The sequence below is a fragment of the Macaca nemestrina genome, chromosome 16, assembly GCF_043159975.1.
Source record: "Macaca nemestrina isolate mMacNem1 chromosome 16, mMacNem.hap1, whole genome shotgun sequence".
Classification (NCBI taxonomy): domain Eukaryota; kingdom Metazoa; phylum Chordata; class Mammalia; order Primates; family Cercopithecidae; genus Macaca; species Macaca nemestrina.
The window spans coordinates 91494775-91522191 of record NC_092140.1 but is presented as its reverse complement, the minus strand read 5'-3'; the positions used below and the strand labels follow the sequence as shown (position 1 = coordinate 91522191).

The 27417-nt window shown below is 34.0% G+C and overlaps 1 protein-coding gene across 4 annotated transcripts in view; it reads left to right on the top strand.

Annotated features, from left to right (window-relative positions):
- Positions 1–27417, top strand: part of LOC105486020 (neurobeachin) — a 747447-nt gene that overhangs the window by 83092 nt on the left and 636938 nt on the right. For all 4 annotated transcript variants that reach the window (XM_011748656.3, XM_071081645.1, XM_071081644.1 and 1 more), the window contains exons 2-6: positions 17012–17243; positions 20953–21053; positions 21311–21406; positions 24951–25072; positions 26653–26779. In XM_011748656.3, the coding sequence (XP_011746958.1) occupies positions 17012–17243; positions 20953–21053; positions 21311–21406; positions 24951–25072; positions 26653–26779 (678 nt within the window). The remainder of the gene's footprint in view (positions 1–17011; positions 17244–20952; positions 21054–21310; positions 21407–24950; positions 25073–26652; positions 26780–27417) is intronic.

Genomic DNA, 27417 nt, shown 5'->3' with positions numbered 1-27417 from the left:
TCTGGATATTAGACTTTTTGTAGGATGCATAGTTTGCAAATATTTTCTCCCATTCTTTAAGTTGTCTGCTTACTTTGTTGATAGTTTCTTTTGCTGTGCAGAAGCTCTTTAGTTTAAGTCGCACTTGTTTATTTTTGTTACAGTTGCTTTTGGAGACATCATCTTGAAATCTTTACCAAAGCCTATGTCTAGAAAGCTATTTCTTAGCTTTTTCTTCTAGGGCTTTTATAGTTTTAGGCCTTACATTTAAGTCTTGAGTTGATTTTTGCGTATGGTTAAAGGAAGGGGTGCAGTTTCAATCTTCTGTATATGTTTAGCCAGTTACCCTAGCACCATTTATTGAATAGGGAGTCCTTTCCCCATTGTTTGTTAATGTTGACTTTGTTGAAGATCAGATGGTTGTAGATGTGTGGCTTTATTTCTGGGTTGTCTAATCTGTTCTGTTGGTCTGTGTGTCTGTTTTGTATGAGTACCTGGTTACTGTTGCCTTGTAGTACGGTTTGAATTTGAATAGTGTGATGCCTGTGGTTTTCTTCTTTTTTTTTAATGCCTGTGACGTGTGTGTTTTAGACTGAGAGCTCTAGTGGGAGAGTGATGAATTGAATAAAAGAGATGTCTCACCCTTTATCTCTCACTAGTCTCACTTGTCTCTCTTACTAGTCTCACTTGTCTCTCGCTAGTTTATTTTGCTATCGCTTAGATTTTCTTCTCCATCCTCATTTTTTTTTTTTTTTTTTTTTTTTTTTACAGACTCAGGTTATTATATATAAATGCTATTCTAATGATCCGTGAGAGGTTCTTTTCTGTTTCAATCTGTTTTACATACTACTAACATGCTGAGTTGTTTGGAAAAAATTTTAATTAGCTCCTTATTCCTATTCTAAGTGAACAAATTCTTTTACATTTTCATTTTTTTCTTGGAGTCTGATATGGTTTGGCTCTGTGTCCCAATCCAAGTCTCACCTTGAATTGTAATAATCTCCACATGTCAAGGACAGGACCAGGTGGAGATAATTGAATCATGGGGGCAGTTTCCATCATGCTGTTCTCATGATAGTGAGTGAGTCTTATGAGATCTGATGGTTTCATAAGCGTCTGGCATTTCCCCTGCTTGCACTCATTCTGTCTCCTGCTGCCCTGTGAAGAGAAGCCTTCTGCCATAAGTGTAAGTTTCCTGAGGCCTCCCCAACCATGTGGAATGTGAGTCAATTAAACCTCTTTTCTTTTCAAATTACCCAGTCTCAGGTATTTCTTCATGGCAGTGTGAGAACAGAGTAATATAGAACCTCCTTGTAATCTCACTGTATTTCTCTGCTTTCTGTTTTCTGACTGTTCCCTGCTTTGTTTAGCTAGCATATTCACTGTTCTTTATATTTTATATCTCTTAGTTTTTTCTCTAGTACAGGGCACTTTCTGTTTTCAAATGCATGGCAGTATCTTTCATAGTTATCCATACCCATTGCAAATCTCATCTTTTCATGAAGATGTATTTTATTGGACTGTCATTGTACTATCCTCTTCTATTTCTGAACTGTTGGTTAATACATTTTAGCAAATGATTGTTCCATAAGTGTTTTATATATTCTTTCAATTGGCCAGCTAGATTGTTAGCTTCTAAAACAGCACTACCAATAGAAATATAAAATGAGCCAGACATACTTTTAAATTTTCTAGTAGCCACATTTAAAAAGCAAAAGAAACAGATACAATTAACATTAATAATATATTTTATTAAACTCAGTATATCTGCTACTTTGGTGGTTAGCTGAGATTTTGACAGTTACCTACCTAAAATGCCAAGATAGAGAAGTATTCTATTACTACAAGTATAGTCACACCCATCCTCTTACCCTCATGAACCCTAACTCTTGGTAACTACTACTCTCTTTTCTGTCTTTATTATGTTGTCATTTAGAGAATGTTACATAAATAGAATCATATTTTATGTGATCTTAGGAGACTGATTTTGTTCACTCAACATAATATCTGTGATATTTATCCAGGTTGTTGTGTGTATTGACAGTTTGTTCCTTTTTATTGCTGAGCAGCATTTCATGGTATGGACTTGCCACAGTTCATTTAGCCATGTATTTGTTGGGAGGGCATTTAGTTGTTTCTACTTTATGACTATTACAAATAAAGCTGCTCTTAACAATTATGTACAGGTTTTGTTGTAGCTATGTTTCCATTTCCCTGGGATAAATTCCCAGTAGTGAAATTACTTGATAATATGCTAACTGTATGTTTAGTTTTGTAGTATACTGCCAAACTATTTTCAGAGTGACTACCATTTTATGTCCTTACAAGCAATTTATGACAGATCCACTTTTTTTTTTTTGCATCCACACCAGCACTTGCTGTTACTACTGTTTTCTGTTTTAACTGTTCTGATAATATATGCAGGGATAACTCTTCGTGCCAATCCATAGATCCTCTTTGATCAAATGCTTCTTCATGTCTTCTGCCCATTTTCTGATTGAATGGCCAGCTTCTTTACTATCAATTTTTGAGGGTACTTTATACATTCTAGATGAGTCCTTTATTAGATATGTGGTTTACAAATACTTTCTTCCAGTCTGTAGCTTATCTTTTCAACTCTTTAGCATGATCTTTCTCAGAGTGAAAGTTTTTATTTTTGTGAAGCCCAATTTATTAGTGTTATCTTGAATAAATCCTGCTTTTGGTGTCATATCTAAAAACTTGTAGCCAGGCTCTAGATCCTGAATATTTTCTGCTATGTTATCCTCTACAAGTTTTATATTTTACATTTAAACTATGATTAATTATGAGTTAATTTTTATAAAAGATGTGCAATATCTTATAGGTGGAGTTTCATGTTTTTTGGCCTGTTGATAACCAGTTGCTATGACATTATTTGCTAAAAAGGTTGTTCATCCTCCATTGCATTGCTTTTGTATCTTTCTTCAGAATAACTTGTTGATAATCATTTAGGGCTATTTCTGGGTTCTCATTTATGCTTCGTGATCTATGTGTCTGTCAACTCACCAGTGCTACACAGTCTTGAATTATTATAGCTATATAGCATGTCTTAAAGTTAGAGAGTGATTCCTCCCACTTTATTTTAGATATTTCATGTAATTGGGGTCATATATTTGCCTTTTTGTGTCTGGTTTATTTCACTTAGCAAGAGGTTTCAAGATTAATCCATGTTGTAGCATGTATCAGAACTTCATTCCTTTTTATGGCTGAATAATATTCTGTTGTATGGACTATATTATTAAAAGTTATAAATTTTTAGTAATTAAGACTGTGTAGTATGGGACTCCTTTCTTTGTGTTTCTGCTTATTCATATTCCTTTGTTCAGTTACAGCAATGGTGAGAGAACAATTTTCTTAGAAACTTTTCTTGTCTACTTGACTGTTGAGGGCACAAACATTTAGTCTATAACATTATGTGTTATATATGATATATAGCACATATATATGTGTTTATATAGTGATATATAAGCATTTAGTCTATAACACCACTGCTGTGGTGTGGATGGCTGTAATGGGAGTTCAAGAAAAGCCATCTTTGTGGGTACTGGAAAGAGTTTCTGGATTAAGTGGTATCTAAATTGATATTCGTAGATTTAATGGAAGTTAACAAATCCAGGGTTTGAGAGGGAACCCTGTGTCATGCATAGGGAGTAACACATATAAAGGATTTTCTGTGAAGTGAGGGATGGTATTGTAGATACTTTCCTTATGGCAGTAGCTGGGAATTAGAAAAAGCTGAGGCTGGGAGTTAATTTGGGCTTTCTGAAAAGTGTTACCATTTTAGAGTTTATCCAGAATAACAAATTGCAAATAAATCCAGCAGTTTAACAATTGTTCACTTTGATTTAAATAATGAACATCGAATGATTGCATATGAAATCTAAGATTTCAAATTATTTAAAGACTCATTCTATACCTAAAACATACACAAAAGGTACTTAATTTGCTAGTATTTATAAACCTTAGCGTTCTTAGAAGACAACGTTTCCAAGTCAGCATTTTGTATTTCAAAATTTTTACTCAGTAAAGTTTATTTACTTTATGTAAATAAAAGTTACTGCAGTTTGAAAAGCTCAGCTATGATCTTTATTTTACACAAATTCACTTAAGACTGATTCTTGAGTAGCAAGCATCATTGTGGACCACTTCTCTAACAGCGGTAGTACCTTTCAGAATTTTTAGAAGGCCTGGAGGAAAAGAACACCATTTACCGTGCAAATAGAGTATCACAAAGATGCATTCAGATTTATAGGATGTCTCAACTAGTTTATCCTTCTTTTATACTATGGTCACAGTGATTTGACACATCTTTTCAAAGAACAGATTTTTATTTTTTATTTTATTTTTTAATTGTTTAATTGCAATATAATCTTAATCTTAACAATACACAATTCATAATAAAATAGAAACAAATTTTAGGCGTTTACCCATTCTTTGATAAAAGAATTACAAATATTTTTAAAGAATAGATATGACACAAGTGACATTTTGTAAGCAATGTACTAGTAAATGATGGAGTATAGGATACCTTGAAATGATGTTGAAAGACTTTCAAATTCTCAAATCATTGAAAGTACATAAAATGTGTAAAACACAAATACAATATTAAGTAATGCATAATGCACATGATGTATTGTGAAAGTACAAATATAATTGTGTCTGTGAACCAGCACTATTCCAAACTGTTTTCTAAACAGTGTAAACTTGTTTTTCATCTGTATTTCCTGCTTTGTATCTTGCTACACATGCTAAGTAACTCAAAGAACAGATTTTTGATATTTAGCTTTGTTTTTTATTTAGCTTTTTCAGCTTTGCTACATCACTTCCTTTGCTTTTTAAGATGTTTTCTTATGTGTTTTTAAAGTATTTTTATTTGATTTTCTTATACTAGAACCTTCAAAATCTTCTGCTTTCTTGCTGAAATAACTTTAACAAATTCTTTTAAATTATAGACTATGATGTGTAGATGTTTCATTTCTTACCCACAAAAAAATCATTGTTTCCTCATTTTACTCTTCATAGAGCTTTTATAAATATCACCTCTCTCTTTCTTTCTTAAATCTACACTTCTGACTTCATAGCAAGTGATTAAGTGCATTTTGTAGTCTATATTAGTATCCTGGATCTGCCGTTTACTTATGTGTGACCTTAGTCTTGTTGCTTAACCTCACTTATCTTCAGTTTCTTTCTATGAGAACAATGAAGCCTCACTGTAGTTCTTCATAGGATCGTTAGAGAATTGCTTAAACAATGGAGATCAACTGTTTTTACTTATTATATGCTTTAGTTGCTAATAAACAACTCATTACAAGCAAATAAATATTTTCGTAATCTTGGGATGATATTTTCATTCGGCAGTTAGCCTCTTTAACATGAATGTATTAAAAGTTAACAATAAAGGTTATAAAAACACCTCACTGTAGAAAGCATAGGCCCATTACAACATCTGTAGTAAATATTTTTACTGCTTCCAGCAATGAAATCAGAGAGCTAAATGATACATAGAAAGGGGCATTGTGTTTTTGGCTGTTAAAGATGTATACTCAGGCTTCATGTAACAGAGCCTGATTGTTAGAATTACATATATTAATTGTTAATTCCTTTCAAAGCAGGCTCCCCCAGTTACCCCTGCAATGAACCCATCTCTGCTATTTACATATGTAATTATTTGGTTATACCAGACTCTGCTAAAGCAGTTACAACTGGTTTAGGAGATTCATCTAAAAAAATTCTTCAATACTCTACAATTCAAGTGTATACCCTTTATTCTACAAATTTATACAGAGGCCCATAGGCATAAACCTCATTATCTGCTTCTATTGGTTCAATCAGTAAGTGTCTATATTATTGATTTTCCAACCTTTTGTTTTTATATGGTTTATTTCTCGAGAACCTTTTCTGAGTTACCAATCACTAGTGTTAAAGATTCACAGTAGTGACAGACTGAAGTCAGTTGGGCTCATAATAAAGAACAAAAAGGAGTTTTATAGTAAGGCAATGGTATGGTAAAAAAGTGATGTTTGAGTTGGTTTCAGTAAATGTCCGAGTATTATCTAATAGAGTGTATGATCCACAATACATTTGATTTTTCTGGAAACATAAGACAAGCTTGCTGAGTTTCATGATACTTCAGAGGTGTTTGATCGGTGACTACCTTTTTTTTTTTTTTTTTTTTTTTTTTTAAATAGCTGGAAGCTGGGGTGGTTAGAGAACTGATAAGTGCTAACCTTAACTAAATGCTAACTGTATGTCTCCCATTGTGCCTAAGTACTTAATTATCTCATTTAATGCTCCCAACAATTCTATTAGACAGGAACTTTTTTTTTAGGTTTGTAGGTACATGTGAAAGTTTATTACATAGGTAAACTCATGTCATGGGGGTTTGCTGTACAGATTATTTCATCACTCAGGGATGTATTAAGCCCAGTACCCAATAGTTACCTTTTTTGCTTCTCTCCCTCCATCCACCTTCAAATAGACCCCAGTGTCTGTTGTTTCCTTCTTTATGTTAGTAAGTTCTCATTATTTAGCTCCCACTTACAAGTGAGAACGTGCGGTATTTGGTTTTCTGTTCCTGCATTAGTTTGCTAAGGATAATTAGCCTCCAGCTCCATCCATATCCCCACAAGAGACATGGTATCATTCCTTTTTATGGCTGCACAGTATTCCATCTTGTATATGTATCACATTTTCTTTATCCAGTCTGTCACTGATGAGCATTTAGGTTGATTCCATGCCATTACTATTGTGAATAGTGCTGCAGTGAATATTTACATGCATGTGTTTACATAGTAAAATAATTTGTATTCCTCTGGATATATACCCAGTAATGGGGTTGCTGGGTGGAAAAGTAGTTTTGCGTTTAGCTGTTTGAGGAATTGCCATACTGCTTTCCACAATGGTAGAACTAATTTACACTCCCACCAACAGCATGTAAGTGTTCCCTTTTCTTTGCAACTTCACCAGCACCTGTTATTTTTGACTTTTTAATAATAACCATTCCGACTGGTATGAGATGGTGTCTCATTGTGGTTTTGACTTGCATTTCTCTAATGATCAGTTTTATTGAGCTTTTTATTCATAAGCTTGTTGGCCACACTTATGTCTTCTTTTGAAAAGTGTCTGTTCATGTCCTTTGCCCACTTTTTATTGGGGTTGTTTTTCTCTTGTAAATTTAAGTTCCTTATAGATTCTGGATATTAGACCTTTGTCAGATGCATAGTTTGAAAATATTTTCTCATATTCTTTAGGTTGTCTCTTTACTCCATTGATAGTTTCTTTTGCTACGCAGAAGTTCTTAAGTTTAATTAGATCTCACCTGTCAACTTTTGCTTTTGTTGCTATTGCTTTTGGTGTCTTTTAGACAGGAACTTATATTCGCCTTTTGTAGATGAAGTAGCTGCGGCTTAGAGAAATGGTTTTATAGGCCGAGTGTTGTGACTCACACTTGTAATCCCAGCACTTTGGGAGACAGAGATGAGATGATCACTTGAGGCAAGGAGTTTGAGACCAGCCTGTTTAACATAGTGAGATCTTATCTCTTAAAAAAGAAAAAGGAAAGAAATGCCATCATTAAAGACACACAGCTAGTGAGTGGTAGAGTTAGAATCTGAATCCAGAAAGTTTGAATTCAGAGCCAATCTCTTAATCACTATTGTAGCTATTTTCATTAGTAAACCTGAAATAGTAGAAGGAGTTGAAGTTGTTTTGTATGAAAAGTGAAACTAGCCTTTAACTAGAGAGAATATCTAGGTCAGTCAAAGGGCAGAATTTCAGAGGGGCTAGTTGCTTATACCTTTTGTCTCTGTTATACTGAAAAACATATGCATAATGTAATATTTCAAAATTTGAGACAAATGTTTCCAAAAATTGTTAATCTTAGACGACTTTAAAGATATTCTTTTTTTTAATAAATTAAAAAAATTCTGGTAGGTTTATCTGTATTTACGGGGTACATGAGATGTTTTGATACATGCAATGTGAAATAAACATGTCATGAAGAATGGGGTATCCATCCACTCACGCTTTTATCCATTGAGTTGCTAACAATCCAATTATACTCTTTATGTTATTTTGAAATGTACAGTTATTATTGACTATAGTCACCTGTTGTGCTATAAAATAGTAGATGTTATTGATTCTTTCTAACTATATTTTTGGTACCCATTAACCAGCCCCACTTACCCACTACCCTTTCCCACCTCTGATATCCATCCTTCTACTCTCTGTGTCCTTGAGTTGAGTTTTAGATCTGACAAATAAGTGAGAGCATGCCATGTTTGTCTTTCTGTACCTGGCTTATTTCATTTAACAAAATAATCTCCAACTCCATCCTTGTTGTTGCAAATGATGGGATCTCATTCTTTTTTATGGCTGAATAGTCCTCCATTGTGTATGTGTACTACATTTTCTTCATCCGTTCATTTGTTGTTAGACACTTAGATTGCTTCCAAATCTTAGCCATTGTAAACAGTGCTGCAACAAACATAGGAGTGCAGATATCTCTTCGATATTCTGATTTCCTTTCTTTTGGGTGTGTGCTCAGCAGTAGGATTGCTGGATCCTATGGTAGCTCAATTTTTAGTTTTTTGAGGAATGTCCAAACTGTTATCCACAGTGGTTGTACTAATTTACATTCCCACTCATAGTGTACAAGTGTTCCCCTTTCTTCACATTTTTTGCCAGTGTTTATTATGCCTGTCTTTTGAATATAAGACATTTTAAACTGGGGTGAGATGATATCTCATTGTAGTTTTGATTTGAATTTCCCTGATGATCAGTGATATTGAGCATCTTTCATATGCCCATTTGCCATTTGTATATCTTCTTTTGAGAAATTGCTATTTAAATCTTTTGCTCATGTTTTGTTCGGATTACTATTTTCCTATAGAGCTGCTTGAGCTCCATATGTATTCTGGTTATTAATTTGTTGTCAGATGGGTAGTTTGTAAATATTTTCTCCCATTCTCTCAGTTGTCTCTTCACTTTTTTGATTGTTTCCTTTGCTGCACAGAAGTTTTTTAAAATTGATGTGATTCCATTTGTTCATGTTTGCTTTGGTTACCTGTGGTTGTGGGGTATTGCTGGAGAAATTTTTGCTCAGACCAGTGTCCTGGAAATTTTCCTCAATGTGTTTTTATAGTAGTTTCATGGTTTAAGGTCTGAGATTTAAGTCTTTAATCCAGTTTGATTTGATTTTTGTATATCATGAGAGATAGGGGTTTAGTTTCATTCTTCTGCATACAGATACCCAGTTTTCTCAGCATCATTTATTGAAGAGATTGTCTTTTCCCTAGTGTATGTTCTAGGCACCTTTGTGAAAAATGAGTTCACTGTAGGCATGCAGATTTGTTTCTGGGTTCTCTATTCTGTTACATTGGTCTCTGTGTCTGTTTTTATGCCAGTACCATGCTGTTTTGGTTACTATAGCTCTGTAATATAATTTGAAGTCAGGTAATGTGATTTCTCCAGTTTTGTTCTTTTTGCTTAGGGTAGCTTTGGCTATTCTAGGTCTTTTGTGATTCCATATAAATTTGAGCATTGTTTTATCTATTTCTCTGAAGGATGTCATTGGTATTTTGATAGGGATTGCATTGAATCTATAGATTGCTTTGGATAGTGTGGATATTTTAACAATATCGATTCTTTCAATTCATGAACATGGAATATTTTTCTATTTTTGGGTGTCCTCTTCAATTTATTTCATCAATGTTTTATAGTTTTCATTATAGATATCTTTCACTTCTTGGGGTACATTAACTCCTAGGTATTTAATTTTATGTGTGGCTGTTGTAAATGGGATTACTTTTTAAATTTCTTTTTCACACTGTTCACTGTTGGCATATAGGAGTGCTACTGATTTTTGTATGTTGATTTTGTATCCTGTAACTTTACTGAATTTGTTTATCATTCTAATAGTTTTCTTGTGAAATCTTTAGGTTTTTTCAGGTATAAGATTATATCATCTGCAAACAAGGATAATTTGACTTCTTCCTTTCCCATTTGGATACCTTTTCTAGCTTTCTCTTGTATAATTATGCTAACTGGGACTTCCAGGACTATGTTGAATAAAAGTGGTAACAGTGGGTATCCTTATTGTGTTTCAGATCTTAGAGAAAAGGCTTTCAGTTTTTCCCCATTCAGTATGATACTAGCTGTGGGTTTGTAGTATATGCTTTTTGTTATGTTGGGGTATGTTCCCTCTGTCCTTAGTTTTTTGAGAGTTTTTATCATGAAGGGATGTTGAATCTTATCAAATACTTCTTTAGCATCAATTGAAATGGTCTTGTGGTTTTTCTTCATTCTGTTGAATGAATCAGATTGATTGATCCGTATATCTGATTGATATACAATCAGATATATCAATCAGATATACAAATCAGTGTATCAGATTGATTGATTTGTATATGTTGAACCATCCTTGCATCCCAGGGATAAATCCCACTTGATCATGATGAATTATCTTTCTAATGTATTGCTGAATTTGGTTTGCCAGGTTTTTGTTGAGGATTTTTGCATCAATATTCATCAGAGGTATTGGACTGTAGTTTTGTTTTGTTTTGTTTTGTTTTGTTTTGTTTTCTTTCTTCCTTTCTTCCTTTCTTTTTTTGATGTGTCTGTGACTGCTTTTGGTATCAGGGTAATACTGGCCTTGTAGAATGAGTTTGGAAGTATTCTTTCCTCCTCTATTTGAAAGTATGCCCTTCTCTATTTTTCAGAATAGTTTGAGTAGGATTAATGTTAGTTCTTTAAATATTTGGTTAGAATTCAGCAGTGAAGCTATCATTTCCTGGACTTTTCTTTACTGGGAGACTTTTATTACAGCTTCAGTCTTGTAACTTGTTATTAGTCTGTTCGGGTTTTGGGTTTCTTCCTGGTTCAATCTTGGTAGTTGTATGTGTGTAGCAATTCATCCATTTCTTCTAGGTTTTCCAATTAATTTGTTGCTCACAGTAGCCGCTAATGATCCTTTGAATTTTTGTAGTATCAGTTATAATGTCTCTTTTTTTATTTCTGATTTTATTTATTTGGATCCTCTCTCTTAGTCTGGCTAAAGATTTGTCAATTTTGTTTAGCTTTCCAAAAAGTAAACTTTTTGTTTCATTGATCTTTTGTATTGTTTTCTTTATTTCAATTTTATTTATTTGTGCTCTGATCTTATTTCTTTTCTTCTACTAATTTTGGATTCGGTGTGCTCTTGATCATTTAGTTCTTTAAGATGCAGCATTTGATTGTCTATTTGATATTTTGCCTATTTTTTGATATTGGCACTTTACACATCCCTCTTAGTACTGCTTTTACTGTATCCCATAGGTTTTGGTATGTTGTATTTCTATTATTATGTTTCAAGAAAATTTTCAATTTCCTTCTTAATTTCTTCATTGACCCACTTGTCATTCAGGAGCATATCGTTTAATTTCCATGTATTTGTATAGTTTCCAAAATTTCTCTTGGTATTTCTAGTTTTATTCCGTTGTTGTCAGAGAAGATGCTTTATATTATTTCATTTTTTTGGAATGTCTCAAGATTTGTTTTGTGACCTAACATATGTGTGTCTTTTCAGTTGATCTATGTGCTGAGGAAAAGAATGTGTATTCTGAAACTGCTGCATGAAATGTTTTGTAAATATCTATTAGCTCAATTTGGTCTGTAGTGCAGATTAATTCTGATGCTTCTTTGTTTATTTTCTTTCTGGAAGATGTGTCCAATGCTGAAAGTGAGGTTTTGAAGTCTCCAGATATTATGATATTGGAGCCTATATCTGTCTTTAGCTGTAATAATATTACCTTTATATATCTGGGTGCTCCAGTGTTGGATACGTATATATTGAAATTGTTATATCCTCTTGCTTATTGACACCCTTATCTTTATATAGTGACCTTCTTTATTTCTTTTTGTAGTTTTTGTCTTGAAATCTCTTTTGTCTGATATAAGTACAGTGACTTCTGCTTTTTTTTTGGTTTTCTTTGGCATGGAATATCTTTTTCCATCTGTTTATTTTCAGTCTTTGTGTGTCTTTATAGGTGAAGTGTGTTTCTTTTAGGCAACAGACCATAGGTCTTCTTTTTTCATCCATTTAGTTAATCTGTGTCTTTTGATTGGAGAGTTTAGTCTATTTACATTCAATGTTAACTATTAAGTAAGGACATCCTTTTGCCATTTTGTTTTTGGTTTTCTGGTTGTTTTGTGGTCTTCTTTCTTGCATTTCTGTCTTCCTCTAGTGAAGATGATTTTCTCTGGTGGTTTAGTTTCTTGATTTTTATTTTTTGTGTGTCCATTGTATATTTTTGGTTTGAGGTTACCATGAGCCTTGCAAATACTATCTTATCACTCATTATTTTAACCTGATAACACTATTTGCATAAGCAAACAAACAAGCAAAAAGGAAACTAGTAAAAACTTGCCTTTGTTGTTTCTGTTTATGTCTTATTATACTGCCTATGTCTTGAAAAGTTGTTTTAGTTATTATTTTTGTTTGGTTCATCGTTTAGTCTTTCTAGTTAGGATAAGAGTAGTTTGCAAACCACAGTAACAATGTTATAATATTCTGTGTTTTTCTGTGTATTTATATTACCAGTAAGTTTTGTATTTTCAGGTGATCATTTATTGCTCATTAATGCCCTTTTCTTTCTGATTGAAGTACCCCCCTTTAGCATTTCTTGTAGGACAGGTCGGGTGTTGATGAAATACCTTAGCTTTTATTTGTTTGGGAAAGTCTTTATTTCCTCTTCATAGTCAAAGGATGTTTTCACTGGATATACTATTCTAGGGTAAAAGGTTTTTTCCCTCAGCAATTTAAATATGCCATGTCACTGTCTTCTGGCATATAAGGTTTTCACTGAAAAGTCTGCTGCCTGATGTATTGGAGCTCCTTTGTATGTTCTTGTTTCTTTTCTCTTGCAGCTTTTAGGATTCTTACTTTATTCTTGACCTTTGGGCGTTTGATTATGAAATGTCTTGAGGTAGTCTTTGGGTTAAATCTGCTTGGTATTCTATAACCTTCTTGTACTTGGATATTTTCTCTAGGTTTGGGTTGTTCTATGTTATTTGAAGGTTTACTCAAAATAAACTTTCTATCCCTATCTGTTTCTCTGCCTCCTTTTTAAGGCCAATACCTCTTAGATTTGCCCTTTTGAGGCTATTCTCTAGATTGTGTAGGCACGTGTCATTGATTTTTACTCTTTTTTCTCCTCTGTGTGTTTTAAAATAGCCTTTCTTCTAGCTCATTAATTCTTTCCTCTGCTTGATCCAGTCAGCTCTTAAAGGACTTGATGCATTCTTAAGTATGCCAATTGCATTTTTGAGTTGCAGAATTTGTGCTTGATTTTTAAAAATTATTTAAATATCTTTGTTAAATTTATCTGATAGAATTCTGAATCCCTTCTCTGTGTTATCTTGAATTTCTTTGAGTTTCCTCAACACAGCTGTTTTGAATTCTCTGTGTGAAAGGTCACATATCTTTGTTTTTCCAGGATTGATTCTTGGTGCCTTATTTAGTTCATTTGGTGAGGTAATGTTTTTCTGGATGGTGTTCATGCTAGTCGATGTTCCTCGGTGCCTGGGCATTGAAGAGTTAGGTATTTATTGTACTCTTCATTGCCTGAGCTTATTTGTAGCCATCCTTCTTGGGAAGGCTTTCCAGTGACACTGCAGTTCTTGCAGACTTGTAGAGGTACCACCTTGATGGCCTTGGGCAAGATCTGGGGTAATTCTCTAGATTACCAGGCAGAGTCTCATGTTCTCTTCCCTTACTTTCTCCCAAGCACACAGAGTCTCTTTCTCTTTCTGTTCTGAGACACCTAAAGCTGGGGGTGGTGTGACACAAGCACTCCTATGACCACCACCACCACCATGAGGTGCTGGGTCACACCTGAAGCAAGCACAGTGCTGGGTCTTGCCCAAGGCCTGCCTTAATCACTCCTCAGCTATAGCTGTGTTCACTCAAGGCCCTAGGGCTCTACAGTTAGCAAGTAGCAAAGCCAGCTGGGCCTGTGTCCTTCTCTTCAGGGTGACAAAGTCCCCCTGGCCACCAGCGGGTCCAGAGATACCATATAGGAGTCAGGGACTAGAGTCAAAAACCTTAGAAATCTACCTGGCATTCTGTTGTATTGCGGCTGAGCTGGCACTCAAACCACAAGACACAGTCCTTCCCCTTTTCCGCTTTTCCACTTTCCCCTTTCCAAAGGCTGAGAAACCTCACCCCGTAGCCACCGCCATTCCTGGCCATGAGGAGTACTGCCAAAGTACCACCGACATTCCCTTAAGGACCAAGGGCTCTTATATCAGCTTGTGGTGAATGCTGTCTGGCTTGGACTCACTCGTCGGGTCAGTGAGCTCCCCTTTGGCCCAGGGCAGGTCTAGAAATGCTGTCCAAGAGTCAAGTCCTAGAATTGGGGACCCGAAGAGCCCACTTGGTGCTCTACCCTACTGTGGTGGTGTTGGTACCTAAGATGCAAGACAAAGTGCCCTTTACTCTTCCTTCTGTTTTTATCAAGCGGAAGGAGTTTTGCCCCATAGCCACCACAGCTGGTAATGTGCATAGTCTCACCTGAAGCCAACAAGTCTCAGAAACTCACCAAGGCCCTCAACATAGTACCGTGGTATCACTGCTGGTTATTCAGGACCCAAGGTCTCTTCAGTTAGCAGATGATGAATGCTACCAGGACTGGGTCCTTTCCTTCAAGGCAGTGGGTTTCCTTCTGGCCTAGGGCATATCTAGAAATGTCATCCCAGAGCTAGAGCTCAGAACAAGGGCCTCATGACCTCAAGGTGCCCTATTCTTCTGTGGCAGAACTGGTAAACAAGATGCAAGACAAACTTCTCCCCACTCTTCCCTCTCCTCTTCTCAAGTGAGAGGAAGGGGTTTCTTTTGTATCCACAAGCTGTTCAATCTGGGGTTGGGGGAGGGGTGATGCCAGCATTCCCTTAGCTGCCCCAGCTGGTATCTCAGTGTGTACCATGCTACTTTAGTCCACTGTGTTTGGGCCTAGTTCAGCACTAGGACTCACCTATGAGGTGCAGTCCTTATGGCCTAGACTGCCTTTCAAGTTTTTACTTAGACACCAAGAGTACTCTGGCCTTTGATACTGAGGTTTGTGGGCACTCAAGTTTGGACCTCTGGTATCAGTGATTCCCCTCTGGCTAGGGCTGGTTGAGATGCCTTCTTGTGGGTGGACATCAGCTTAGTTTGGTCAGATTTTCTTTTTGCTATAACAAGATGGCACTGGATTCAGTGCCTCACAATTGCTCTGTTCTCCCTTCACCAGCACCCAGAGATGCTCCTGGCACCAAGCCATGCTGCTGGGGTCAGGGAGGGGTGGTGTCAGAGACTCAGAACTGTTTTTCTATCTTTTCAGTGTCTCTTTCAGTAATATGAGGTTAAAACCAGGTACTGCGAGTGCTCACCTGATTTTTAGCTCTTATGAAGGTGCTTTTTTCTGTGTAGTTGTTGGTTAACTTAGTGTGCTTGTGGTAGGGGTAGGGGGACAATCTGTGGAGTTTTCTGTTCTGCCATTTTACCTCACCTCCCTCCTAAAAAATAAATGAGATTGTAATGTTTGTATGAACTTGCATGAAGACAGACTTCTTGTGTTTGGATCCTGTGTCTCTTACCCATTTTGTAACATTCTTCAACGTACTTATAACTCTGTGCCTATGATTCCTTATCTGTAAAATGAAGATAATAATAGTATCATAATAGATGTAAAACATTTAAAACAGTACTAAATGCCATGTAAGGTTAGGTGGTGGTATTATTACTATTTATCCTGTTTACCTCATATTCTGTGGTCATCTGTCAGTATTTGTGAATACCTTTCAGTGACAGGAAATTAATTCTACTTCTTGATCCTAATTCTACTCCCTGTCTGTTCCTAATCTTGTTTTTCCTTTGCTTCCTCTTTTCTCATCTACTCATATTTTATGTCTTCCTTCATGCTTTATATAACTTTTAGCCACCTTCAGTGTTTTTTGGAATAAAGTAGTGTATGCATACATATATATACATCTTTGTTCCTAGAATTTACCACTTTTAGTGCATGGTTTTTATCTTGGACATTCATATATTCTAGTTCCCAGAACAGTAACTTCTAGACTTTAATAAATTATTTATTGAATGAACGAAGGAATCAATGACTTCAAATTTGTGAGGCGTTGTATATGATTATTATTTTATTCCTAAATCTTATTCTTTAGACCAAAAGGATATCCAGTTTGACAGTGTTCTTTTTTAAGAATGATGCTTATAACTGAATATAATAGTTCCTATGGGATTCCATCAGCAGAGAGTAAAAGAGTATTATTATGTCATTTTATTCTATGTGTATTTGTCTGCTACTGTACTTAAAATACCAAATAGGAGGGGCAGTATGACTTTGGACTCACTTGCCATAATGCTGAAGTCAAATGTGTTGCTGTTAAATCAGCTTTCTTTTACCCAATTCACATTTGTGCTTTAAAAAAAAAAGTTTTACAAGACCTTGCATATTTCTGTTCAACTTATTTTTTAACATTCATTCCATTATTTCAGTATTTATTATAAGTTGTATCAGTTTCATATTTCTTCATCTTCTATATATGGAGTTTATGCCCCAGTTACATCTCCTTATCTGTAAGACTAGTAATACCAAAAAAGAAAATGAATTTCATGTCTTAAAATTTATCATTAGTAAATTCTATATTTTCTGTTGATTATCACTTTTAAAGGCCAAACCCTCTTTTTAGGAAGTTTTCCTGAATCCCACCCAGGAATCACACGCTGTAGTTTGCTCTATTTTACTAGATTTGAAAGCAGTCTTTTCCATTTATGTGGAAATTAGATTTCTGTTCCCTAGTTTCAATGCTTACAACACCTTTCACTTACCTGTAGCTCTTATACTTTTGATCAAAATTAATTTTATACCAGAAGCCAGGAAATTTTTTAGAGTAGTAGTTTTGAATTCTTGTTATTTCATTCTACTGTTATCAGTAGCCTCCCATGTTAACACCATTGTTTCTTTCTGTTTACTTTCAGCTGGTTGGTGGAGAATTTGACTTGGAGATGAACTTTATTATCCAGGATGCTGAGAGTATAACATGCATGACAGAGCTTTTGGAGCACTGTGATGTAACATGTCAAGCAGAAATATGGAGCATGTTTACAGCCATTCTACGAAAAAGTGTTCGGAATTTACAGACTAGCACAGAAGTTGGGCTAATTGAACAAGTATTGCTGAAAATGAGTGCAGTAGATGACATGATAGCAGGTATGGGGTTGTCTGACAGGAAAGTATAACTTAAATGTTTATAAAGTTTCACATACTTCCCTTTATATTCCATAGGTAATGTAGATTTGTTGACACTACTTTGATTTAAAATAAATGGAAATGTATGGAAATTTTACTTTTTATATTAATGGGAAACGTGAAGAGTGGAAGAAAAACAGAATTACTGTAGTAGACAAACATAATTACTGATGTTTTCTAAATTTTAGAAAATCTCAGTACCATGGAGTGCTATGAAATCTATCAGAAAAATAAACAGTATCTTTTTATGTAGTATTTCATTAAGCTTTTACATAATTAAAATACCACAATAGGTATTACAGTTCTGTATAATGAGCATTTTACCAAATTCTCCTAGTTCTGTGCCCCTCAATCTGGCATAAATGCAACTATGACAGGAGGTACTAAAAGTCTTAGATAAGCATGTTGTATCTTTTGGACATGTCCATTTTGGAAGAAACTTGTATTAAAATAAACTAATATATTATGGGCTAGAACATAAAATTCACCAAGAATTTCAAGATAAAAATACTAATGTTTTGCTTGTTTGGGTTATTTCAAACAGTAACTTTGAAATCTATATTTTTTTCACCACCAACCCTTTACTACCTTGCACACTCATTCTCCTGTGTGGCTGGATGCATTTCAGAAAAGTGTTTTGAATATTATTCCAGAGCAAGTATCATTCCAGAAAATAAGTTTAAAGTTTGAAATGTTTATTTTTTGTAAGCCATGAATTTTCAGCCTAAGTATCTTCTGACATAAAAGCATTTTCGTAATTACACAAGTGCTGATATTACCCTCCACAGTATCATTCCTGATTCGGGAAAGTAGTTCAGATACCAGAGAATACTCTTTAACATTTTGGCTTATGCATTTAATTATTTTTAAAATTTATGGAACAATACATTAAACAAGAAAGAATGGAATGAAAAATGGGTTAAAAAAGAATGCAAAATTGCAAAAAGAATGCTTTTAATTTAAATATTTCAAAAAATTTGATTTTCTGAGAAAATATATTAAAAATCATATCTAATTACCTTCAGGGTGGCATATATCTTTTTTTAGAATGGTTTAGCAGTCCCTGTATGGGGTACTGATGGCTAACTTGATGAAAAATGAGATTTAGACATCTGTTTCTTAAAATACCTTTTTAATAAAGATATATTAATAGTAGCATTTCTATAAATTTTAGAGTTACTTAATAGGAATGTATTAATATAGACTTATGTGTACACGTTTTGTAGGACATCACATGATCTTTCAATTCTTATATCTGAGCTTAAGCTCTTTTTTTTTTCTTTTGTAAACTGGCTGCTTCTCTATGGAGTGCAGTTTAGAGAATGAGCCAAAATTACACATATAGTAATTTACTGGTACATAATTCATCAGCACTGAAATGTAACAGTGACAGTACCATAGAAGTTCATATCTTGACATTGCTATTATATAAAGCTCCTTAATTCTCTTATCTTTTTCTCAGTAATAATATTAATAACACAAAACTTTCACTTTTTGCAATTTCTAGCATTTCCCTTCAAAAGAGCTTGATGTTGGAAGGATATGAGAAAAGAGAATAAATGTCAGAAAAATACCTCTGTCTTGCTTTTTAATAGAGAAATTAAACTTTGAATATTATACTAAGGAAGAACCGGCAGCCACCAAAACACTACTAACATTCATATCTGAATGTATTGTAGTATGTTAAGTTCAATGGGGTCCTTTTTATTTAATAATATAGTATAAGTGTCACTAGAAGTGGCTAAATTAAATATGTATAGCAAATTGATGAGAAAATTTCATGGTGTTAGTATTTTTCCTTTAAAAAAAATCATTTCTGATTACTTTCAATCTTGTTCTCCAGAAAAGAAGACCTTCTATAATAGAATTAAACTGAGCTGCTTGGTTGTGTTACATATACAATATATAAGTAATTACTATTTTTTTCTCTTTTAAAAATAATTTCTGATTGTTTTTAATATTGTTCTCCAGAAAATATCTTCTGTAATAGAATTAAACTGAGCTGCTTCGTTGTGTTACATATATAATATGCAAGGAATTTTTAAACATTTCTAATTAAATACAAAGTTAATAGATTACTTTTTGTGACATACATGGGAGATAAGATAAAGACTTGTATAACTTGAAAAAAAATTTAGATGTTGCAAATATTTTAAAAAGTTTTTTTAAAGTATTTTATGTAAACCTTTAAGAAATCTTCTGTAAAGGTTGCCATTGCAGCTAATTGCTTACAAATACTTCATATTATAGAAACATTAAATGGACTAAGACAAAAATACTTCATATTAGCTTAGGGTTTTTACAGTACTTGAATTTTTTATAGAAACATGCTTTTTGACCTATATATACTAATATTTTCATACATTTTTGTTGCTTAAGTGATGACATGTTTTATTTCGTTAAAATATTACTCTGAAAGTGGCATATCCACTGTCACACTTTTATTGTAGAGATTACTTGCTTATTGTGTGTTAAATAAAATTATTTATGAATTGATTAATTATTAATTGGTGAAAATAAGCATACTAAGTTTCAATTTTGAAATATACAAATGAGAAATATTTTTTAAAGTCTCAAATTCCAGTTATTAATCTGTGATATGATATTGAATAATACACATTATATATCAGTACTAAGTATTTCAGCTTACCCTAACCTAACCTTTTTATTAATTGATTATAAGCTTTTAGAATATATATGTGTATTGCTTTGTAATAACCTTTGTAGTATGTTTCATTCTTAAGAAGTGCTTTAGAAATTGAGGAAATGAAGTATAAATGTTTAGATGTTCAATTTCTTGCAAAGAACAATGGCAGAAGAAGTATTAATCACAATATGTAGAGAAAGCAATCAGAGACAAGAGATTAAATGTGTAATTTTTCTCATTATTAGGTGTGCTGGTCTGTTATATGCACATATACACTCACACTAGCATGATGGATACCATTAGTAATGTACTTACAGACTAGTGTGTAAGAGTGAGGGTTCTGAAACTATACTGTCTGGGTTTGAATCCTGATTCTACCACTTACTAGGTCTGTGTTCTTGAGCAATGTGAATAAATTATCTGTGCCACAATTTACTCATTTTACAAGGGGATAAAAATGGTACTTACCTCATAGGCTTGGTATGAGGATTTGTGAGGTTAGTATATGTAAACCACTTGGAATAATGTCTCACCTGGAGTAAGTGGTAAAAATTGCTAGTGGGCCAAGGAATATACCAAGAATATATTAAGAATGGACAATTCTGAAAGACAATATAGTCAGCTGTTACTTTTTCATTTGACAATAACCAATTTACAATTTTACATCTTTGTATATTTTCATATTTTTACCTACCTTTCCCTGCACACAGCAGGCTGTGTTGTGGTGTGTGTGTGTATGTGTTCTGGGAATATATAAAATCTATTTTACATTTCTGCTAAGAGAGCTTAATTGCATTGGTGATTTAATGGGGGAAAATCATATAATTGAAATAAATTATTTTGGTTACTTAATGAGTTAAAAATTGTTAATTGGGATGGCTATTCATGAGGACATTTAGCTGTATTAGATACATATATATAGAGAGAGATGACAATGACAACTTTTATCTTTCAAAAAGTATATTACCTTGACAGATGGCAGCTCATGACTAGAGTTCAGAATAACTTTATTTTCCTTTGAAGATCTTCTAGTTGATATGTTGGGGGTTCTTGCCAGCTACAGCATCACTGTCAAGGAGTTGAAGCTTTTGTTCAGCATGCTTCGAGGAGAAAGTGGAATCTGGGTAAGCTGTGGTCAGAGGGAAAGGTATTCAGTATTAGTTCATTAATACTTAATGTTCAAAAGTTTGTCTCTAGAGAGCTATATACTTGAATTTATAATGGAAATTGCTTTCCTCTTAAATGATTTAGTAAATGTTTTATAAATGATTTAAAATTAATTTTCTCTCTAGTTAAAAAACAGTCCAGTGGCTAACGTGGTATATTAAGTATTGTTGTTAAATTTGTACAATGACATTTATTTCTTTTATTGTTTCCCCAGCCAAGACATGCAGTAAAATTATTATCAGTTCTTAATCAGATGCCACAGAGACATGGTCCTGATACTTTTTTCAATTTCCCTGGTTGTAGTGCTGCGGTAAGTTTTAAATACATGTGCTGATTTTTATTTATTTATTTTTAGGTCAACTTTAGTAAGGTTTAATTTACATATAATAAAATTTACCAGTTTAGAAAGTACAATTTGATGAGTTTGGAAGTCATACAACCACTACTATATAATGATTTCAACAATTCCATCACTTCCCCAAATTCCCTTGTGCCTGTTGGAAGACATTCCCCCCTACCCATCCTCACTCCTTACTACCTCTGATTTACTTTGTGTTCCTGTAGTTTAGCCTTTTCTAGATTGTCATATAAATAAAATCATACAGTATAGTCTTTTTTTTTTTTTTTTTGACGGAGTCTTGCTGTCACCCAGGCTGGAGTTCAGTGGTGTGATCGCAGCTCACTGCAACCTCTGCCTCCCCCGTTCAAGCAATTCTCCTGCCTTAGCCTCCCGAGTAGATGGTATTACACACACCCGCCACTGTGCCCAGCTAATTTTTGTATTTTTGGTAGAGACGGGGTTTTACCATGTTGGCCAGGCTGCTGTCAAACTCCTGACCTGCTGTTTGCCCGCCTAGGCCCACGAAAGTGCTGGGATCACAGGTGTGAGCCCCTGCACCCGGCCTGGTATATTGTCTTTTGTATCAGGCTTCTTTAACTTACCATGATGCTTTTGAAATTTTTTATGTTGTAGTTTTAATTACTGTTTTATTCTCTTGTCTTTTTTTTTTTTTTTGAGTAGTATTGTATTTTATGGATATACCACAGTTTATCCATCCTATCCATTCACTAGTTGATGGACTTTTGAGTTTCTAGTTTTTGGCTGTTATAAATAAAACTGCTGTGAACATTTGAGCACAGGTCTTTCTATGGACATATGTTTTCTTATATTTCGATTAAATACCTGAGTGAGATTGATGGGTTTTATGGTAACTGCCTGTTTACTTTCATGAGAAACTGTCTACTTGTTTTCTGTATTAGAACATTGTACATTTTCATAAGCTGTGTATGAGAGTCCCACTTGATCTGCCTCCTGGACATTTTCAGTCTTTTAAATTTGAGGGATTTAAATGGTTGTGTACAGTAGTCCCGCCTTATCCATGGGGGATATATGTTCTAAGACTGGCTCAGTAGATACCTGAAACCGTGGATGGTACTGAACCATGTATATAATATATACTATGTTTTTTTCCTCTACATACATACCTGTGATAAAGTTTAATTCGCAAACTGGGTACAGAAAGAGATTAACAACAATAACTAATAATAAAACATAACAATTATAGCAATATATTATTGTAAAACTTTTGTGAGTGTTGTCTCTCCCTCCTTCTCCTCCCTCATTGTCTCTCTTTCAAAATATCTTACTGTACTGTACTCACCTGTTTTTGGACTGTGGTTGACCATGGGTAACTGAAACCATGAAACCACAGATAAGAGGGGAATCTACTGTAATGGTACCTCATCATAGTTTTAATTTTGCATTTCATTCATGACTGATCATGATGAGCATTTTTCATGTGTTTATTGGCCATTCTTATATCTTCATTTGTGATGTTCTGTTCAAATCTTCTGTTCATTTAAAAATTTTGGTTGTTTATCTTATTATCCTAAGAGTTCATTATATATTTGGAATGTAAGTTCATCTATTAGATCAAGGTAAAATATTCCCTGTTTTAAAGAGTCAAGAAAAGTTACATATTGTTTGACAATAAAATGTTATTTATATTGTATGATAATAAAACTGCCTGAACTAGTGGCTTAAATACTAAAATCTGAAAGGTTACTATAGGGTTTAACTCTTCATTTTTTTTTTTTTTTTTTTTTTTGAGACGGAGTCTCGCTCTGTCGCCCGGGCTGGAGTGCAGTGGCCGGATCTCAGCTCACTGCAAGCTCCGCCTCCCGGGTTTACGCCATTCTCCTGCCTCAGCCTCCCGAATAGCTGGGACTACAGGCGCCCGCCACCTCGCCCGGCTAGTTTTTTGTATTTTTTTTTAGTAGAGACGGGGTTTCACCGTGTTAGCCAGGATGGTCTCGATCTCCTGACCTCGTGATCTGCCCGCCTCGGCCTCCCAGAGTGCTGGGATTACAGGCTTGAGCCCCCGCGCCCGGCCTAACTCTTCATTTGAAATTGTGTGTGTGTGTGTGTGTATATGTGTGTGTGTTTGTGCGCATGCGTACATGTGTATGTGTATTTTTTTTTTTAACAACAAGTACTTAGAAATCTTTGACTACTTTGAGATTATTTATTGGCCACCTACAGAGTATTTTCTATATCTTCAGTCATTATGCTTGGAGTATACTACATTCCTTACTCTTGAAGAACTCTGATGGCTAGACATGCAAATACAGCTTGTTACAATAAGAGTTATAAATGACACTGTAGATTTAGGTACTCATACCTATGGGAACACAGTTGAAAAGAGAAATCACGCTAGGTTGAAGTCCAGGAAAGCTTCACAGAGAGGAACATATTAGTCTGCCATTAAAGAATAATTGAGATTTTGTTGAAAGGAAGAATGATTTGGATAGAAGCAACATGATGTATAGAAAGAGGAACTGTAAAAGAAGTGGAATAGCTGGTATATTTAGATGTACTTTGGAATGTGGGTTTGGGTAGTAGAGGAGGATAAAATCACAAGGGTTTGTTGGAGCCATAGCATGTGGGAAGTCTTGTATAACCTGAAGAAATTTAAATTTTATTCTGAATGTAGAAGATTTTTGACATAGAAGGGCCGTGTTTTATTTGAGAAAGGCCATTATCAGCAATATGAGGATCTGTTTGGGGAACAGGTTAATTTTAAGATCATAATGGGTAATTATCTTTTATGTAGAATTTGGATAAAGCCTAGGAAAATAAATAAATCCATTCAGATGTTTCTTGAAGTCAGGTGAAATAATCAGCTACTTTCTCATTTATTCCTTAGAATGGCTACATTTTATTTGAGTGCTATTTTCAAGGGATAGCTATTTTATTTGATTGCTATTTTTCCTTGTCTGCTTTTGAATGGATCTGAATCCTTTTTGTTTATAAATATCAGTGGTTAAGTTTCTGAGTAATAAATGTCATGCTTTGCCTTTCTTGGTTTCAATGTTGTTAGCATTATAAACATTCTCTCTTAATGCTTGCATGTCTTCAATATTGATTCCGTTAACATTTTCTAGCTCAGTCATTTTTGGCTTTAAATATTCAATCTCCTTTAACCAAATGGATTACTACTGAAAACCTAGCATAAACCATAGAAAACTGAAATTGGGAGGCTTATATGTAAGAGACTGTATACTGATGAAACTAGATGGGGACTTCTTGGAGTATAGTCTGAAACCTGCTATGTAACCTAGAGAGAAAATCTAATTCACTGAGTATTTGAAAATTGAATGCTTCTATAATCAACAAATACTATTTAGGTATAGTTAGATTGTTTTAATAAAATACTAGCTTTTATTTTATGGATTTGTTTGTGATTTTCTGATATTTATACTTTGTTATTTAATCTGCAAAAGCCATATTTGACATTAGCTACTATCACATTTCTTTAACTGATACTTTTGTACCTTTTCTCATTGCCTTGTAGGCAATTGCCTTGCCTCCTATTGCAAAGTGGCCTTATCAGAATGGCTTCACCTTAAACACTTGGTTTCGTATGGATCCATTAAATAACATTAATGTTGACAAGGATAAACCTTATCTTTATTGGTAAGTAAATGTTTAATTTTAGGACTTTTTTCTTTAAGTACTTGAATTCTATAAATGTATAGTCTCAAGGCAACTTAGAATATATATATATATGTATATATGCTAAAACTGTGAAGACACTGTAAATCAGTTTTATTTATGTGTGTATATATGCATTTATTTTGCTATTGATTCTAGGTCATCTGCCTCACAATTATCATTCTTTTTCAATTACAGTTTAAAAGTCAAAGGTACAGACTTTCTGTCCCAGTCTCCTTCAATGTATATCAGTTGTGGGAATTTTAGTGAGGATTGCTGGTCCCTGAAAAAAATTCCAAACTTTTACCAGATTTCATTCATTTTTGCCTTTTCACTTACTTTGTTCTATTAGCATAACTGACATATGCTTGAAAATTGTTAATAATAACTACGTAAGAAATTATAAGGTAAGATTATTTGGTGTGGACAACTAGAATGAGTTGATCAACCTAACAATGTGTTGATCTGTAAGGGTTGAAAGCTTGGTAATTTTAGTATGCCAGTAATGATGCACAGTCAGCATACTTATGAATAAGAACATCAAACATTCATTGATTGCCATATTATATGCTAGGCATTGTAAATGTTTATATATATGAACTCATTTAATACTTGCAATACTCTGAAATAAGACTGCCTGTGTTCAAGTTTTGGCTTCACCACCTACTATTCACCCTGTATTTTTGGTGTCTTCAACTATAAGATGAGGATAGTAATAGTGTCTATCCCATAGGATTTAATGAGAGAATCGTATTTAAAGCTCTTTGTTTAATGGCTGGGTCAGAAATGTGAGCAAAGAAATACGTGACCTATTACTATCTTCTAAAGTTCTATTATAAAATATTATATATGGATAAAATGAGAGCAAGTTTTAAATAAGCATCTGAACTTCCAAACATAAATGGGGTTGGACTTCAGAGTGGTCATTTTGGGAGGTCATACATTAATTTCAGTGGTACCTTCATTTTTCAATGATTAAACATTTTTCTACATTGTGATTAAATTTACAGCTAAGGGGAATGCTTCTGTAGAAGAAAACAACTATATTTCATAGTTACATCTTTTTATTTTTTTAAACTAAAAATGTACTGCTTTACTTGATCAGCTGCATTATTTATCAACCTTGACTCTGACCAAGTTTTTTTTTCTTTTTGTTTTTAATTTGTAAGCTCTTTTCAAAGGATTATAGAGCAGATTGTTATTTAAAATGTGAACTTTGTGTAAGCGTGTTCTGTATTTGCTGATTGCAAATGGTCCTTAAAAGTAGATAAAGTCTACTTGGTGGTAGGTTTTTGTTGGCAATTAATTTGTTTTTAAGTATTTCTGAGATATTAGATTGAAATACTAAAAGCTTTCATAGTCTTTTGTTTCCCAGTTTAAATTTCTTATATTTACTTATAACTAAACCTTTTATATTTTTGTTTAGTTTTTATTTGACACATATTAAACTGCTTCTACTGTACAGGGAAATAAGTTTTATTTTCATAAGAATGTTTAATAGCCATTAGGTGTTTAGTTCTTTTTATCAGAGGATATTATACCATTGTCAGTTGTCTTTGCAGTTTTCGTACTAGCAAAGGAGTTGGTTACTCTGCTCATTTTGTTGGCAACTGTTTAATAGTCACATCATTGAAGTCCAAAGGGAAAGGTTTTCAGCATTGTGTGAAATACGATTTTCAGCCACGCAAGGTAGGTAAAAGTAAATATTTTTATAACTCACCTGTTATGTCAGAATTCTTAACTCTTTTATAACCTCTGTAGTATTCTCTTTCACTGGTTTTCCTATGCTTTTAATGGTTTTCTCTTATCCTTGTCTGTGTTTCCTTTTTATTTTTATGTTTGATTTTTATCTTCTATAAAATAAGTGTTTTGATCTTCTGTGATGCATTTCTGTTACCGTCTCTCATTATCTCAGTGTGATCTGTTCTATGGCATTCTTTCGATAAATACTTATTATTTACTGAGTATTGGACACCATTGTAGGCACTAGGGATTTATAAATATTTGCCCCTTTTTAAAAAAGCTAAATGTTAAACCCTCAGATTAAGCAATGCACCATTACTTTTTTTGTGTGTGTGTGGGAGATTCACCTAATCCTAGTAGTTCTGAGTCTTGTTTCCTAAGATGGAAGGTTTTGTTAATTTCTGATGCTTTAATAATGCTGGCTTCAAGGAGAAGAATGTTGCTGTGCTATTAGTTTTGGCTCATGAAATGTGTCTTTACTTAATATCCTAAATAATAGCAGAGACAAGGCCAAAACACATTTTAAAAACTGCTCTAAAGAGAAAATGCAGAGAACTGTGCAACTGTATGATTAGAATTATAAG